We start from the raw sequence: 16,778 nt of genomic DNA, 5'->3' as shown, positions 1-16,778 counted from the left end.
TCCTTTTAAAAAACAACATCAACAGAGTGGTGAACACTTAATTTTGGGTTTTCATGGTTGATTTTGTTTTATTTTTCTGTCTTTCTGCCATGGTGTGGAGGCATAGCCATTCTATTTCTTTAAAGCAGAAAGAGAAGAAAATGTCTATGCTTATCTCCATGAATTCTAGCCCACATTTCAAGATTCCGGAGAAAACCTAGGGAATTGATTGGGCCACGGAGATTGTGGGTGGCTGTTGTTCTTTTCCTTAAGCTAAAAAGCATTTGTAAGTGGTGCTTTTTCTCGAGTTTTCAAGTTGGAGGTTTCCAATATGATGTTTTGATGCTCAGGGTTTGACTTTGGAGTTTTGGAGAGGGAGGAGAATATGTGACCTTTTCAGAACTCAGCCTCTTGACTGTGCCCATAAAAACGGCAATTTTCCTGGTATGAACACTCTTCCCGCCTCGTGTTAACAGCAAAATGAGAAAATGTCAAGTGCATGAACATGGTGGAAAGGGAAATGTGTGCTGCTTAAGGATGCCAGGACCCATCCCTACCCCCTGTACCAGTGAACCTTTAATATTGTCAAACTGTAATCCCTCCACATAAGATAAGATGGGCCACATCAATGTAGTGCTGCACAATCTTTCGATAGTTTTGCCTCTAGATGAAGGAAGTGTGGCCCCGGGGCCACGTAGCGCCTTCCAGGACTCTTTCCTGATGCACCCCAACTTTTGTCCTTTTCTAATAAGAAAAATGGGTGGAATGGCCTTTCTCAGAAGCCTTTGAAATAGGTTGCAGGGCCCACATGTTTTGCTGAACATTAAAAGAAATATGCATTTTTCAAAATCAGAAGTAAACTTCCACTTGCATTTCAGGATGAGAGGATTTCAGCACTCCATGCAATTCTAGGAAAGAAAATTGACCCCTAGACCTACTAAAGTGGTCCACTGCAGCTTAGATCATAGAATGGGGGAGAAGCCATTGATACAGTAATGAAGAGAAAGGGCAGAACAACTCAGGCTTACATGGAACATGGAAAATTGATGAGGAAAGGGGCTGTTGAACAACTTGAAGGCAGACAACAACAACAAATCCATTCACGCCTTGCCTTTCCCCCTCTGAACCTGTCTCAATCATGATGCATTCGATTTTCCTTTTATTTTTGTGAAGTCGGAGAAGGAAAACCATGGCATGGCTCAGTGATGATAAGTGGCTCCCATATTTGTAGATCCATTCCAAATTTTAGCCCGGGTTTTAAATAGCTAACCAATGTCTTCGCTACTCCAGTGGGCAGGACATGAACCAGTGAATTCAAATTGCAAGAAGAATGTGATCAAACATTAGGAAGAACTTTGAAATGGTAAGAGCTGTTTAGCATTAAAGTAGACACTGTTAGAAAATGGTGGACTTTTCCTTCACTTGAGGTTTTTAAACTTGAGGTTGGATGGCTGTCTCTCCAGGGTGCTTTAGCTGTGTTTTCTTGCAGTGGCATGGGATGGGATTAGATGATCCTTGGAGTCCCTTCTGACTCATACAATTCTACAGTGCTGAACTCTAACCCCCAAAACTTGGATGGGGCCTTCAAAGTTCAGCCTTGATCCCAGAGCAGATTCAGCACCCCACTGACACGAGAGACACCATTTGCTGAAAGCACACACTCTTCCAAAGGTACCTAAGAGAGCCACTCTGTTGTAAAACTCAGCCAGTCTCTCTTCCCCCCACCCCCCACTTGCTGATCTCTCTGGCATGGGCATGCCATGCAAACCACTTCAAATGCAAAGCCAGAGGAAGGAGGGCCAAGGTCTCCGCTAATGAAGGCTTTGGCACCGGGATGTCTCCAGCACTTGGCTGCTTTTTAGCCCTGAATACTCGAGGCAAGGTGGAGGGAGGGGGCGAGCTGTACTTAGCATGCTTGGCTGTGCACGGCTGTATGGTTTTGTGGGGGGTTTTTTACAAAGCATCCCTCTGCCTGGTTGACCTCCTTCAATTGCAGGAGCAATGCAGCTGGTGAAGATGGAGAGAGGATTTGGGGAAGCCCCGATGCTTGAGCTTCCTCTCCAACCCCTCCCCATTTTGCCGGGAGCAAGCAGGAGAGAACACAGTGGGACTTGCTTCCAAAGAGGCCTGTATAGGAGTGCCCTGCCATTGCTCTCTGGCTTGCCCCAGGAGCCACACAAGCCCATGCATGTTTACTCAGAGTAAGTCCCACGCTGTTTACCAGGGATTCAGTCCCTGGGAAGTGTACTTTAGGGCACAGCCTCCAGCCACGCATGTTATCTGTCCTGTCTTGCTGCAGGATGACATATCCCTCAACTATCCTTATTTGACAGGGACAGTTCCATTACATCCTCTGTCATCCCACCTTTTCAGCTGTTTTATCCTACCTTTCCCCTTTGTCCTCAGCTTACTTCAGCAGTTGTAAATTGGGTTTAAAGGGCAAAAATAGTTTGCACATGGCTAACTCACCAGGGAGAAGAGAAGAATAGTCTTTCCGCTTCCCAGTAGGCTCAAGGAAAAGCAAACTGCTGCAGCCTTTCCTAACTGGTGCATTCTTCCTCATGAATAACTTTCACCACTCATTGATATTGCTTGGCTACATATGTCCCAGCTGTAATCTGTGAAATGATGCTTGCAATGTGGGAACTTGGCCTTGTTTACAATGGACTAGTCTAGAATAGGGGCAGAATATTGGTTGGTTGGTTGGTTGGTTGGTTGGTTGGTTGGTTGGTTGGTTGGTTGGATTTATAGTCCACCATTCCCCCAAATAAAATTGAGATTCCAGATGGCACAAGATTCAATGGGATTCAAGGGACACAAGAAATCATGTGGCTTTTCAGAAGTTGTTGGACTGTAAGTACCAGCAGCCATAACCAGCATTGCAAAGGGTAAGGAATACTGGGAAATCCAGTCCAACAATATCTGGAAGATAACAAGATTCCCACTCCTGCTTCTTTAGATCCATCACCCTCCCAGGGTGGATATCAAAGGAAGGGTATGTGTATACCCTCCTTTACTCCAAGGAGTACAGCTGACCAAGGGCGTATACATGGTTCTTTCCATCTTCTTTTATCTTCAGAGCAACCCCTGCAAGGGAGGGTAAGGCTCAGGGTATAGAACTGCCCCAAGATCATCCAGTGAGTTACAAAGTAAAGTGGCGATTTCATCTTCCATAGTCCCACTCCATTAATGTTCAAACCACTCTACCACACAGTCTTGGTAGATTTTGAGAGGCTTCTTTTGAGTTCATAGTAGCAGTGTTGGTGCATTTAAGCTGGCCTTGCTGCCATTTGCCTGCTTCTCTATCCTGGAGAAACCTTTTTGCGGGAGAAATTAATGTAGGCATCATCATCTCAGAACAAAATATCTTGACTTAATCCTCGATTCTGCATCCCAGGACAGTGGCAGCTCTGTTTCTCCCTGTCTTTTGGATGCATGAACTCGAAGCAGGTTGGTGGCTTCATTCTTGTGCTCCTTTTCTTGTGGAATGTGTTGTTTTGGGAAACAGAGTGTGCAAGAGCATGACAGAGCCTGTTGCTAGCCAGGCTGGCAGGGATGCATGGTTTGGAAAAGCCCATTTCTCACCTGGCACACACTTAACAATGATACGCTTGGAAAGTTGATCCTTTGTGGCACCAGTTACAAGCCGAGTGTTTCAGCATTGTGTGCTTCCTCACACAATTATAGCTACCTTAACTTCCCTGCTGGCCTCCTATGGAGCCCTGGAATTCATAGTTTAATGAATTTTCTGTATTTAGAATTCCCTGCCAGAGAGGTCTACTGACTCACTGAACTACAAATCCCAGATTCTGTAGGATGGAACCAGGCAGTTAAAAGGAAATCAAAGTACTATAATGGTGCAATGTGAAAGGGCCCTTGTATATGTGGGGTGGGGATTCTAAGAGGAAGCAAGTTTCTAGCCCTCATGGTTGCAAAAGCAAGTTTGAAAGGGAATGGGCAGTGCCTTCAGCAACGCTGAAAGGCAGAGTGAGGGTGGCTGAATAAGAAGAGTTCAGGTTCTGCTAGTTATGGGAAAAGACAAGGAACTAGGTGCGATCCAAGCTCTCCACATGACTAGCAAAACCTGAAAAATTGCCTCATGCTAGGTAAAATTATGCAGTGGGCCTCCCTTTGCATAATATATACACAGAATTCAGCTTTCTTTCCAGGGCGTGGAATGTGGTCTGCAGTATGGTGATCCATTTGGGGTGTGTTGAAACAGAAGGACATGGTGGGTTAGGTTTGAAAAATGAACATGAATTGCATTTTAGTACAACACCACACTGAGTGCCCTCTGTGTTTGATCCTCCACTTTCCCTTGAACTCAGTACAGTGGGCCCATGGTATCTGCTGGGATTTGGTTCCCAAACCCCTCGTGGATACCAAAATCTGTGGATGCTCAAGTCCCATCAGCATAGTAAAATGTTGTCCCTTCTATAAAATGTCAATCGGGATGGTTTAAACGGCTTGAACAAAGCAAGGATAGTAAGGTAGGTAGAATTTTCACAACATTGTGAGTTTGATCCCAGAGGTCTCTAAGGCTGACTCAGCCTTCCATCCTTTTGTAAACTGATAAAACGAGTACCCAGCTTGTTGGGAGCAATTGCCTTACAGGTTGTAAAATGCTATTACTATTGTTTGAGTTCTCACCTGCACCATCGGGACCACACTGAGCCATACTGAGAAATTCTTATTTTCCCTAGTGCCAAGATCTGTTTATCCTGTAACCCTGCATCTCCCAATATCCTTAAGCTGTGGCAGGCATGGGACAGTAGCTTCTCCAGGTCTGTATCCCGATGCTTCACTTTGCTCCTATACCTGCAGGGATGTATGCATCAAAGTAACGGCTGCCAGCAGGCTCAGTATAGCGGGCAGGTGTTCTAGATGAATGGTTGCGGTGCCCTGAGCACCAGATGGCATCTGCATGTTGTAAAGGTTTTGCTGGGCTTGCAGTTGAGATCAATCATGCAGAGGTGAGGAGGGATGGCGGAGGATGCCGGGGCGGCTGCACCTGGTACTTCGGAAGGTGATGCCAGTGGATTGTCATTGCTGAAATTGGAAACAGGCTTGTTGAGAGATGCACTCCCATTCCTGTGCATTTGTGTGTCTGTGTGTGTTTGTTTTAGATCTTGGGAATATTCCTTCTTGAAGTGCATCTACACTGTAGAAATATTGCACTTCAACTCCAAATTAACTGGTCTGGCTCATTCCTTTAGATTCCTGGGATTTATAGTGTTGTGAGGCACCAGCCCTCTTTGGCAAAGAAGGCTAAATACCTTATAAAACAACAAATCCCAGGATTCCATAGGATAGACTGGCAGCATTTAAAGTGGTGTCAAACTTCATTATTTCTACAGTGGAGATATACCCTTGGATTACAACTCCCCAAATCTCCTAACCAGCATGGCCACTGCTAGGTGTTCCTGGGAGATATCATCTTAAAAGAACATCATCATCATCATCACCATCATCATCATCATCATCATCATCATCATCTGTTCTCTTTTGTCTTTAGTGTGTGAACATATATGCAAAGGGAGAAAGCTGTCAAGAAGATGTTATTGCTACTACTTCTCATTGCTCCCTCTCTTCCACACTTTGCCCCTGGTAAGGCAGTGTGGTGTAGTGGGTTGAGTGCTGGATTAAAACTCTAGAGACCAGGTTTCGAATCCTTGCTCAGCCTTGGAAACCCACTGGGTGACCTTGGGTATGACATATTCTCTCAGCCACAGAGGGAGGCAAAGGCAAACCCCGCTCTGAACAAATTTTATCAAGAAAGCCCTGTTGGCCGTAGGGTCACCATGAATCAGAAATGACTTGAAGGCACAGAATAACAAATGCAAGTTTCTCTGCAAGGCAGATTGCCAGCCTGCCCATTGCCATTCATCTTCTACAGTGCTGAGTTGTGTAGAAGGGTGTGTGTGAGAGAAGTAGTCTCATTTTGCACAGGATGAGGATTGTCTAACTCAACAGGATTGTGTGAACTAAGGATGTGTCCAAAAGCACACTCCATAAGCCTTTGGGACACATGGGCTTTTAAAGTGAACAGAGCAGAGAGCATCTTGGCTGTCTTTATGCAACCAAGGGCCCTCCTCTTGGTCTCACTTTTAATGTCATATTCCAGCTCTGATTGCTTTCCTTCTTTTCCTTCTTCCCTTTCCTTTTTCTCCTCTCCTCCTATATTTCCATATTTCTTTACACGTGCAAGAATGGCATAGTGGTTTGAGTGTTGGATTGCAACCCTGGAGACCAGGGTTCAATGCCCAGCTTGATCATTAAACCTACTGGGTGACTTTGGGCAAGTCACATGTTCTCAGCTTCAGAGGAAGGCAATGGCAAATCTCCTCTGAATAATCTTATCAAGAAAACCCCATGACCCTAAGGCCTTAGGGTCGCTATAAATCAGAAACGACTTGGAGGAACACAACATTAGCAATGAATACTGTGTGTTTTAACTGCTCTGTCCCCATCCTATGGAATCCTTGGATTTGTAGTGTGGTACTTAGAGAATTCTAGCTGCTGCAAGTTCTCTGAAGCAAAACTCCAATGCCATTTGTGCTCCTTTTCTTGTGGAATTTAGAGAAGCATAATGAACAATCTGAAGTCTCTCACCAACCTACAAACCAGAGGATCCCATGGCATAGTGCCATGGAAGTTAAAAGTGGCATCAAACTGCTATAATTATGCAGTACAGATATGCCCTTTGTTCTCTTTCTTGCATTGCACCTCCTTTCCATGTGTCTAGTTTTTCTCTACCTCCCCTTGCTTCACATGTCAAGGAAGACCTGCTATTCCTGTTCTCCATTGTGTACTCCCTGTCCTTCCCCGCCCCCCAACTTATTCTGTTTTAAATGTAAATACCAGCTGTATAATTATTGGAGTGTTATCTTTAAACACGCAGATTAGGGAGAGGTGCAGTAGCAGCAGAAATTTGAAGGGAGGCAAGGAAACCAAATTAAAATGTTGATTATCTTCTTCTCTGGGCCTTGGTAATAAAGGAAAGGAATCACCTGAGACAGAGGAACATTAGTGATTTTATTTTAAACCTGATGCTTAATGGTCCCTTTCACCTTAGAATCCATCATCGGAGATCCCCTGCGGGGGGCTACATCACCCCCCCCCAATAGGATACCAATTTGCATAAAATTGCATATGCTAATTTAGTTGTGCAATGCAAAATTAGAAAGTCACCCTGCCCTGATTCCCGGAACCTGTTGTGGTTTCCAGAATTGTATTCTGGGTGGCTGTATAATACATTCATTGACTGATCAACGAAAAGCCTTGTGATTCACCAACTAGAGTTGCAATCCAAAGCAACTAAAAAGGAAGTTCCATTTCAAGAAAGGATTCCTTCCAAGTAAACATGCATTGGATTCCATTAAAAGGTTGCTCTAAAGTGAGCAACAGGCTATACTTCTATGTCCATAAAGAATGCAGATAGATAATTTGCTTCCTGTGTAAACTGTGCAAAGCAAGCACTTTTTTTTTCTTTTCCTTTTCAGAATCTTGCATAATTCTGCATTTATTGCTATCTTGGATTAGTCATTTTGCTGTCCTGCTAATCACAGGGATGAGGCATGCAGTTTTACAGGGCAATGAATCCTTACTCCTTTTGTCCCTTGAAATGATCCCTTTGACCTTATTCTGTTACCTACTTCTCACCTTTGCTATTTGGGGATGATGGGAGTTGTAGTCTGGCAAATTCCTAACTTGGGGGAAACTGCAGTTTCAGACATATCCATGCAGACATCAAGGTGAAAAGCTTACTAATGGAATGACAGAAGAAATAGCTTGAGGGCATTCAAGACAATGTGTGTAACCCTAGAAAACAAGTATTTCTATTGCAGAATGTCAAGAACTACTACTACTACTACTACTACTACTACTACTACTATTTTTTGGACCACCAATTCACAAAGCCCCCTAGGAAATACAATTTTCTTCATACATGCATATACTGTATATTGCATTTTCTCTCCATTACTCAGTCCATGGAAATTGATCCCTCACTGAATTTCCCATCACAGTTGCTCAGGGCTTGCTACTTGGCAACTGAAGCTCTGACCTACACAGCAAAGGCCTGGGAACCCTGGGCCAGACACGAGGTGACATGAGGTTTCCACCAGCTACTTTGAATCCTGTGCAAGGAGAAAGGCAAGACAAAAACAAAACAAATAAATACCAGTGGGGTACTAGTTTCATGATGTTTCATGAATACATTCAAGTGGCCAGTGGCTGCTCCAAGAAACAGTCCCTGAGCATTCATTCCCACATGAACTGCCTTATAAATATGTAGAATTGCTTCAAAGCAGGCTGTGTTGTGTACCTTCAAGGCATTTCAGACTTGGCAACGATAATGCAAACCTATCACAGAGTTTTCTTAGCAAGTTTCAGTTCCTCTTTTGATTGCTAATGGCAAGTTGGAATCTCATCTAGGCTGAAACTTCCCATCCTCACACATGCTAGTGTCACCTGGTAACTCCCCTGTCCATGGGGTGGAAAATCCGCTCTTGGTTTAAGTCCAAAAATGTAAAGACACTATGGATGGTGTTGAACCTACATGGGGGATAGGGATCTCCCACCCTGGACACCTCTGTTTACGTTTACACCAAACCCCAGTGCGGATTCTCCATCCCACTGACAAAAGGGCTGCCACTGCAGATATGTACTCCCATTGCTTCCTTTTAGAATAACAAGCTATATGTTACCAGGAGGAGAGGGGCAAATGTGGACTGCTAACTTTCCAAAACTAGACAAGGCTGCTTTAGCATCCTGCTGGCTTTCCTTGTGAGAGACAGAAAATTAAAAGATGCTTTAAAAAAATTAAATAAATCACCGGTTAGAAAAGGGAAGCCTTCTCTTGCAGTTTTGCTGTCTCTCCCGCGTTTATCTGTAGAGCCGGAAGCCATATTTAGAAGGGCTTGTGGAAACCTGCTGCTACAAGCAGGGAAAATTAATTGGACAAACGGCATGCTGGGAATCCCCAACAACTGGAGGATCATTTCCTCTAGCTGTCGGACTCCTCTTTCTCATCAACCCTCCTTCTCTTTCTCTTTCTCATTGCAGGCCTCTGGGCTCAGATGGTGCTGGTCAATGACACTGTCTCGGGGTTCATCGGGACCAACGTGATCCTGCACTGCAGCATGACCAACCCTTCCCCTAGCGTGAAAATCACCCAAGTCACCTGGCAGAAAGCCACCAATGGCTCCAAGCAGAATGTGGCCATCTTCAACCCCAACATGGGTGTCTCCATCTTGGCACCATACAAGGAGAGGGTGACTTTCCGAGAGCCTTCCACCAAGGACGGGACCATTCAGCTGTCACGTCTTGAACTGGACGATGAAGGTGTTTACATCTGTGAGTTTGCAACGTTCCCCACTGGCAACCGGGAGAATCAACTCAACCTCACGGTGTTGGGTAAGTTGATGGGCATCCTTTTTGTGGCCTTGTCCACACGGTTAAAAAAAAAACCATCCTTGTCTTGAAGCTATTGTTCTCTGTTTGCATGACAACTACCAGGGAAATACTGTGAGTTTTCTCCATTAACTGGACTTTGCCCTGGAGTTGGCAAAGTTGGGACTGACTCTAGTGTTTCCCTGAAATCAAAATGTGAATGTGGGGGGTTTGACATGTGAACAGTTGAATTGGGTCTGATTCAGGCCAAGCCAGTTTTTCACATGCTAAGACCCACACCATCCCTCTTCTGTGGACCAAATGCATCTCTGGGCCATATGTAGCCCCTACCCCTGAATCCACCCACCAGCAGCGGTGGGAAAACTACAACACATGGACCATAAGCACCCCATTATTCAAATAATACCCTTCATCTTGGGTAATGATGTGGGGCCTCTAAAAAGTGATGTAACTTAGGGACACAGCCCTATATTCCAGAGTGTACTTCAGTGGCTGGTCCTCAGTGATGGCTGGATTGAAGGCGAGCAGAAGGAAGGAGGGAGATGTAAAACATTATGGAAATTTTGAAATTACGGTGGAGGGGGAACATATCATTGCTTTTTCCCCTAGGAAGAAAACATTGAAGACAGTGGGGAAATGAAATGCATGCAGTACGTAGTTTCGTATCAAACCTCAATATATTTTACCTTTCAGCAACGTAAAATGTGTCCTTTATAACTTAATTAACACAGAACATGTGCTATTTGGCATTTGAACCAGTTTACAGAGAAATCCTATGCACATTTAATCAGAAGTAAGACTTATTTTGTTTAGTTGACTTGAGTCCTAAGTGTATGGGGAGGAAGAACTGACGGAGAAAAATTTTACCTGTTATAATTTTTTTCCAGGCCATCATATCTCTAAGGATACCCCTTGCTTGCCCTTTCATGAAACCTATGTACACCATTCTCTGCAAATGGGGAGCAGATTCATATCCCAAGTCTCCAAGCAATTCTCATTCACTTCCCTAATGTACTGTAGGGGAGCACATTCTGCAAAAAACATTTTTGCCTTCTCTGAAACTCCAAGGATGCACAACAGTTTAGTAATAATTCAGGAGGGCTCCCTCTGATTTGGCTTCATGATAACCCCAAATAGATACATCTATATGACATCACCAAGTTTTAATGTGCACGTGTGCCTTCAAGACACCTGTCAACTTAATGGTGATCCTATGGATTTCATGGGATTTTCTTAGCCAAGGAATCCCCAGGGGTGGTTTTGCCAGTTCCTTCCTCTGAAATACAGCCTACAGCACCTGGTATTTGTTTGCAGTACTAAACAGAGCCGGCTCTACTTAGCTTCCAAGATCAGACAGTATCTGGTGCTCCTGGGGTATATTGGCTATATCTCCCTGTTTGGCAGAGTCTTGTATCCAGAAAGAAGAATGCTTAAAAAAAAACATGCCAAAGACTTGCCAAGAAGAAAGGGGACAGCAAAGAATTGTATAGACAGGGAAGTTTGGGGGAGGAAATTTCGTTTTGCAGAACATTTTGGGATTTGGAAAATTCTTCATTTTGCAGAGAGAATGATCACCCACAAATGTGGCTCAGCCCTAATCAGAGAATATTCTCAGCCCTCCTTTCATCCTCCTTGTCCCTTATTCTTTTTATCCCCCTCCCTCATAGCCAAACCAATTAACCAGATGGTGAGAACCACAAGCCCACTCATTGCCAGGGCCGGCATGACCGAGAAGATCGTGGTGGCCACCTGCACCTCCTCCAATGGGAAACCTCCCAGCACTGTGACGTGGGACACCAAACTGAAAGGGGAGGCCGAGTTCCAGGAAATCCGCAACAACAATGGCACCATCACCGTCATCAGCCGCTACCGCCTCCTGCCCAGCCGCGAGGCCCACCGGCAGCAGCTCATGTGCGTGGTCAACTACCAGCTGGACCGCTTCACCGACAGCATGACCCTCAATGTGCTGTGTAAGTAGGAGAGGCAGGAAGGCTGTGGGCCTCATCCAGACCATGGTGGAGCAAGTGCCTTGGAGAACCATGGAAGGTGGTGGGTCTTGGGGCCCAAAGTCAGTAGTGGCCAGTGACTCCTACATCATAGGGGATGGTGAATTGACTCTGGGTTTTAGACTGAACTTTAAAAGCACTGCCTAAGGTGCTGAACACCACATGTTCGATAGGGTTCAGCATCTTAGGTGGGTGTCTATGTACCCTCAAGTCACCTGTCCAGTTAGGGCAACCCCTTGAATTGCCACATACACCCTCTAAAAATTGCCACCTATACTCTCTCGGGAATGTTTTGTATCAAGGAAAAAACTTGATGGCACACTTTCCCCATTCCAGATTTAGATAATGAGTATTAATGGTCATTTGTTCTTCTCCTTCGTCTTATGTCTTTGCTTCCTTTCCTCTCCTCTCTCCTGTCATTATACCCTTCTCCTTTCTTCATCTCTTTCCCTCCTTTATTCTTTTCTTTTTGTTCATCATCTTTTCCATTCTGATTTTTCCTTTCTCTTCCCACTCCTTCGTGCCGCCTTCCCCTCTCACCCTCTTGGCCTTGGTTTCTCCTCTTCTTCTGCCCTTCATGGCTGTCTGTCCCAACTTGGCCCCTTCTGCTCCTCTCACAGACGAGCCTGAAGTGAGGATCGATGGCTTTGATGGCAACTGGTACCTCAACCGGAAGGATGTGAAATTGACGTGTACATCAGATGCCAACCCTCCGGCCACCCAGTACCAGTGGAAGTTGTAAGTACCTATTCATAGTCCCAGTGTCTTGAGCCTTTATGGTTACCTGTAGCTCAGATGGCAGAGTCATCCTTAAAAGTGCTGGAGAGCAATTTGGTTGGTGGGAACACAACATCGACCCCAAACTGTGTATAACTGGAGAAGTCTAGGTCTCTCTTAGGTGACAAACATAAGACTGGGCTGTACTATGTCACATTTTACAGCTAGGACGTGGCAGGATTGAAAACTCATTGCTACAAGTAAGGAATTCCCTTACCTCAAATTCCTAAATCCAAAATATTCCAAAAACCAAAAGATTTTCATGGTTGACCAAGATAGTGACACCGTTGCTTTCTGATGGTTCAGTACTACACACAAACTTACTTTAGTGCACAAAATTATGAACAATAGTCTATACATTTACTTTCAGGCTATGTGCAGTGTGTATGAAACTGAAATGAGTTTTGTGCTTAGAGTTGGGTCTTATCTCCAAGATACCTCACTATGTACATATTATCAAATATATGTATTTCAAAATAATTTTTAAAAAATCCAAATTTCAAGAGAGTTCTGTTCCCAAGCATTTCGGATGAAGGCGGTTCAGCCTGTAGCAGTATGAAGAAGGAATACCCTCCATATAGAAAGCTAGCACAGCAGGAAGATGAGGATTTAGCCTTCTCAATTTGGTGTGCTATCTTTCTGCATGTAGGGATTTTTTAAATCATATCATATCATATATCATTATTCCATGATGCCAAGAGGAATGGATGCAAATTGTCCAGTCTGAAATGATATAAACCAATCACAGTGAGCTGACTCAAGCAGATGTTGATGGCAGACTGAAACCTATGTTGAATTGCCTGCCCTGTCCAAAAATAATATTGAAAAGGAGCCCCTTGCCCACAGAAAAGTCTACCTGGATCCACACCAAGCCTCAGAGAAACTGCAGATACTAAAGTGAACAAGGGGTAGATCAAGGTCTGCTGTTAGATCATGATGTTTTGTAACAGACCAGTGAGGATTTTGGATTTCTAATTGTTTAACAACAGCAAAAATGAAAACACTTTCCCTTTGGAAAGAAAAGAGAAAATGATTGCGATCAGATATGTAAGAGAGCAAACTTAAATTATGCAGTAACAGATGTTCAACCTACTGATCATGCTGGTTCGGAGATTCTGACTGTTGTGGTCCCAAAAAAGGAACTTCTCTTAGCCCTCCCTACCACCCCTTTTTTGCAGCTCATGGAGCTCAAATAAGCAGCAAGCGAGTCCCCACAGACCTGTCCCTTCTCAACAGCCTCAGGTCTTCTCTCTTCTTTTTTCAAATACAATTCCCTCATCCTCACTCAGCTACTGAGGTTGGTTTCCACCCCAATAAGCATCCCTGCCTGGCTGGGTGCGTGCCTGTGTGTGTGTGCCTGTGTGTGTGTTTCCAGGCGAACAGATTTGATCAGCAGTCAGTGACTCACAAGTCTGATCACCTGGGATGACCTGGTTGGAGTCAGGAGCGTGAGAGAGTAAGTAACCAGCCTAATTCTCACAAACAGCAGCGGAAGAGGCAGAAATCCAGTGTTCTGCAAGGGTTCAGGTTGCAGAGTATGGCTTGCAGAATAGGATGCCACCCCCCACCCCACGCATCCCATCACCATCTCTAGTACCAGGATAATACTATTGACTTCACCTTATGGGACTGTTCTAAAAAAAATGCTGAGATTTTGTATCTGGATGGTTTTAAATACTCTCCCTGCAAAAGAAACATCACATCCATCAGTGTTAGGCAAGCTAGAGACTGCCAGATGTTTTGGACTAAGCTCCAATAATCAGTGACCATCTGCGAGACTGATGGGGGCTTATGGGAGATGTACTCCATCAGCATCTGATGGAGCACCAGGTTGCCCCCTCTTGATCGATATGAGTGATCTAGTTTTGTTAGTTTTTAAAAAATGGGCTTGTAATTTCCATAGAGCTATTTGTAATTATGGCTGTAATCATGCAATCATGATGGGGCTGTATTGGCTTCTTCTCTCCCTCTGTGGCCAGGGCAATGGCAGTTGGGATGGAGGGAGAGCCTTTTATCTGCTCCTGGGCCCAAGCATGATGAAGCTTCTTCTCTTCCTCCAAAACTAGGGCAATGGTATTTGGGATTTATGGAGGGTCTTTCATCTGCTTCTAGACCAAGGCATGGTGAATTGGACCTGCCTCTTCTTCTCTCCCTCCAAGGCCAGTGCAATGGCATTTGGGATAGATGGAGGGCCTTTCTTCTGCATCTGGTCCAAGGCATGATGGAGCTATGACTACCTCTCTTAGGGGCTAAACAGGCCACCCCTTTCAACGCTGGATTGGGGCCATGGCAACAACATGCCGCAGCCCTGATCTGGCCTTTCTGCAGTGCAAAAAGGAGCTGCAAAAAGTGGGTCCTTTTTGCATCGTTAAAAGGGTGCCATAGCCATGGGTACTGCGGCTTTTCGGTGCTTCTTTGGCACTGCATCATTTGGATGCAGTACCAGAGGAGCACCATGATGCCACTGGCTGTGTGGTGGGGCATGCGGCGTCGCGCCAGCATGGGATCAGAGTTGGGCCATGTGTTGTGTGGATGCCACACCCCCACTCTGCCCCAATCCAGCCTTTATGACTGGTCTGTCAAGGCTGTTTCTCTCCCTTTGAGCCACTGCAGTGACAGGACCTTTCATTTGCATCTAGTGTGAGGCATGATGCAGCTGTGCCTGCCTCTTCTGCCATCCTTCTGAGGCCAGGGCAATGGCGGTTGGGGTGGAGAGAGGGCTTTTCTCCCGTTACAGAGCCTAGACATGATGAGTTTGGTGCTGCTACTCCTCCAGAGAAATGTAGTTTCTCTTATCTGTCGGTATGCATTCTACCCAACGTTTTGGCTTTCTGCAGAATAAATGGAAAAGATCAAGACCCAAGTCAAAGCCGCTGGGGAGAAGGATCAACACAAATGGATGCAGGGCTGGTCTATTTTTATTCTTTCTTTCTTTTTTTAAAATTCACACAGCCCAAAAGCAGACTGCTTTTTATTCTAGTGAGCATTGCCAGTGGGGAAAACACAGAACTAACAATGGCAGTGATGAAAGAAGAGGGCTTTCTTTTCTTTCTCAGTGTCCCTGTCCCAGATCACACCCACAGCTCAGAAGGTTCCATTTTCTACCCTGCCTGAAAGAGAAGATAGTACAAGGAGGATTTGTAATAGCTTTCCCCAACCTGTTCCACCTCAGATGTCTAAGGCTAAAATTCCTGTCATCCCCAGCCAGCATACTGGTGGAGGGATGGGCTCTGCATCAGAGCTATAGACCACTGGCTTGGGGAAACCTACAATATCTTTTCTAGAAAATATGAGTCTGTAGAATTCATTCCAGTTTTACTTTCAGGGGAAATTATACCATGACACTATTATGTGTAGCATAATTTATCTAGGAGTTTCCAAAAGTGGATGGATAACCTTTTAGCCTTCTTTTTGTTTTTGAACCCCCCTCCCCCCCAAAAAAACCCTAAAAGTGAAAATTTTCTGAACTAGAATGGGAAAGCAGAAGGGACAGAACCCATACCCTCCAATATTTCACAAAAGTAAACCAGGACTAGAGCATAGTATATATGTGTGTGTGTGTGTTATATATAAGAGTGTGTGTGTGTGTGTGTGTGTGTGTGTGTGTGTGTGTGTAAACTGCAGCAGTTTGGGTTTGCCTGTTCTTACAGGGAAGAGCAAGAATCTGCCCTTCTTTTCTTCTCCTTCCCACTGAGTTTATTGAAGGCAAGCTACTTCTGTACTAATTTTCAGCAACTGAACTAAGCTGAGGGCAAAGTGGGAGGAGGAGAGAAAAACAGAGATATTTTAAAAGCAGCAGAAACAGTGGGACATCAGAGGATTAACCAGGACTGTCCCTGCCAAATTATGACAGTTGGAGAGTATGAAAACCTATGGGATCATGTCTTACAAAGGGAAAGAGACATCTAACAGGGAGGATCTGCCACCCTCCGTTCAATTTGCCAGTTTGCAAACATCATAGTATTAATTACAACAGCTGGTCCAAAGTTTAACAGAAACATTTAACTTATTTTTTTTCTTTCAGGGTCCCTCAGACTAAAGTGGGTATGGATAGGTGAGCAAGCTATTTGTTTCCCTGGGGAGTGGTCACTTAACAGGCTTATTTGCAAGACTGGTGGTGGCCATATTCTCCCCTTTAGTCTCCAAATCGCTCCTGTTTTCTAAAGCAAAGTGTAGCCTCCTCTTTTTGGTGGAGCTGGCATGGGTTTGGTGATGCACTCCTTGTTTTCATGGAAGCAACCAAGCATCAACTTATTCCTGCTTGTTTCCTATGAATGACTTATTTTTTTTACGGAAATAGAGAATGTATGTTTTAATTATGAAGCTTACTTGTAGGAGAATGGATGATATACAGCCATCTACGCATGTATTGACAGGCAGTAGTGTCTTATTTGCTTACTGATCCTTTTTTCCTTGGACTTTCTGGTGATGGAACCTGGGAGCTTCTGCATTGCAAGACAGGTGCTCCGTCACTCACTTTCACACTGCCCAATTGCTTTAGCTAAAGTAATTGCTTTGCCTCGTATCGGTAATTAAACATAAGCAAACTGCATAATTTCTTTTCCTATGCACCCACCAATATTTATGTTTGTTTCTTCTGTG

General features: G+C 44.6%; 1 protein-coding gene across 6 annotated transcripts in view; it reads left to right on the top strand.

Annotated features, from left to right (window-relative positions):
* The window catches only part of NECTIN1 (nectin cell adhesion molecule 1), a 191,841-nt gene that overhangs the window by 93,450 nt on the left and 81,613 nt on the right, over nucleotides 1-16,778 (top strand). For all 6 annotated transcript variants that reach the window (XM_089537393.1, XM_089537388.1, XM_089537391.1 and 3 more), the window contains exons 2-4: nucleotides 9,046-9,396; nucleotides 11,061-11,363; nucleotides 12,020-12,137. In XM_089537393.1, the coding sequence (XP_089393519.1) occupies nucleotides 9,046-9,396; nucleotides 11,061-11,363; nucleotides 12,020-12,137 (772 nt within the window). The remainder of the gene's footprint in view (nucleotides 1-9,045; nucleotides 9,397-11,060; nucleotides 11,364-12,019; nucleotides 12,138-16,778) is intronic.

Source organism: Sceloporus occidentalis, unplaced genomic scaffold (genome assembly GCF_023333645.1).
Source record: "Sceloporus occidentalis isolate IW3139 unplaced genomic scaffold, rSceOcc1.0.p SCAF_9, whole genome shotgun sequence".
Classification (NCBI taxonomy): domain Eukaryota; kingdom Metazoa; phylum Chordata; class Lepidosauria; order Squamata; family Phrynosomatidae; genus Sceloporus; species Sceloporus occidentalis.
The sequence above is the reverse complement of the archived record's forward strand: the minus strand, read 5'-3'. Positions and strand labels throughout refer to the sequence as shown.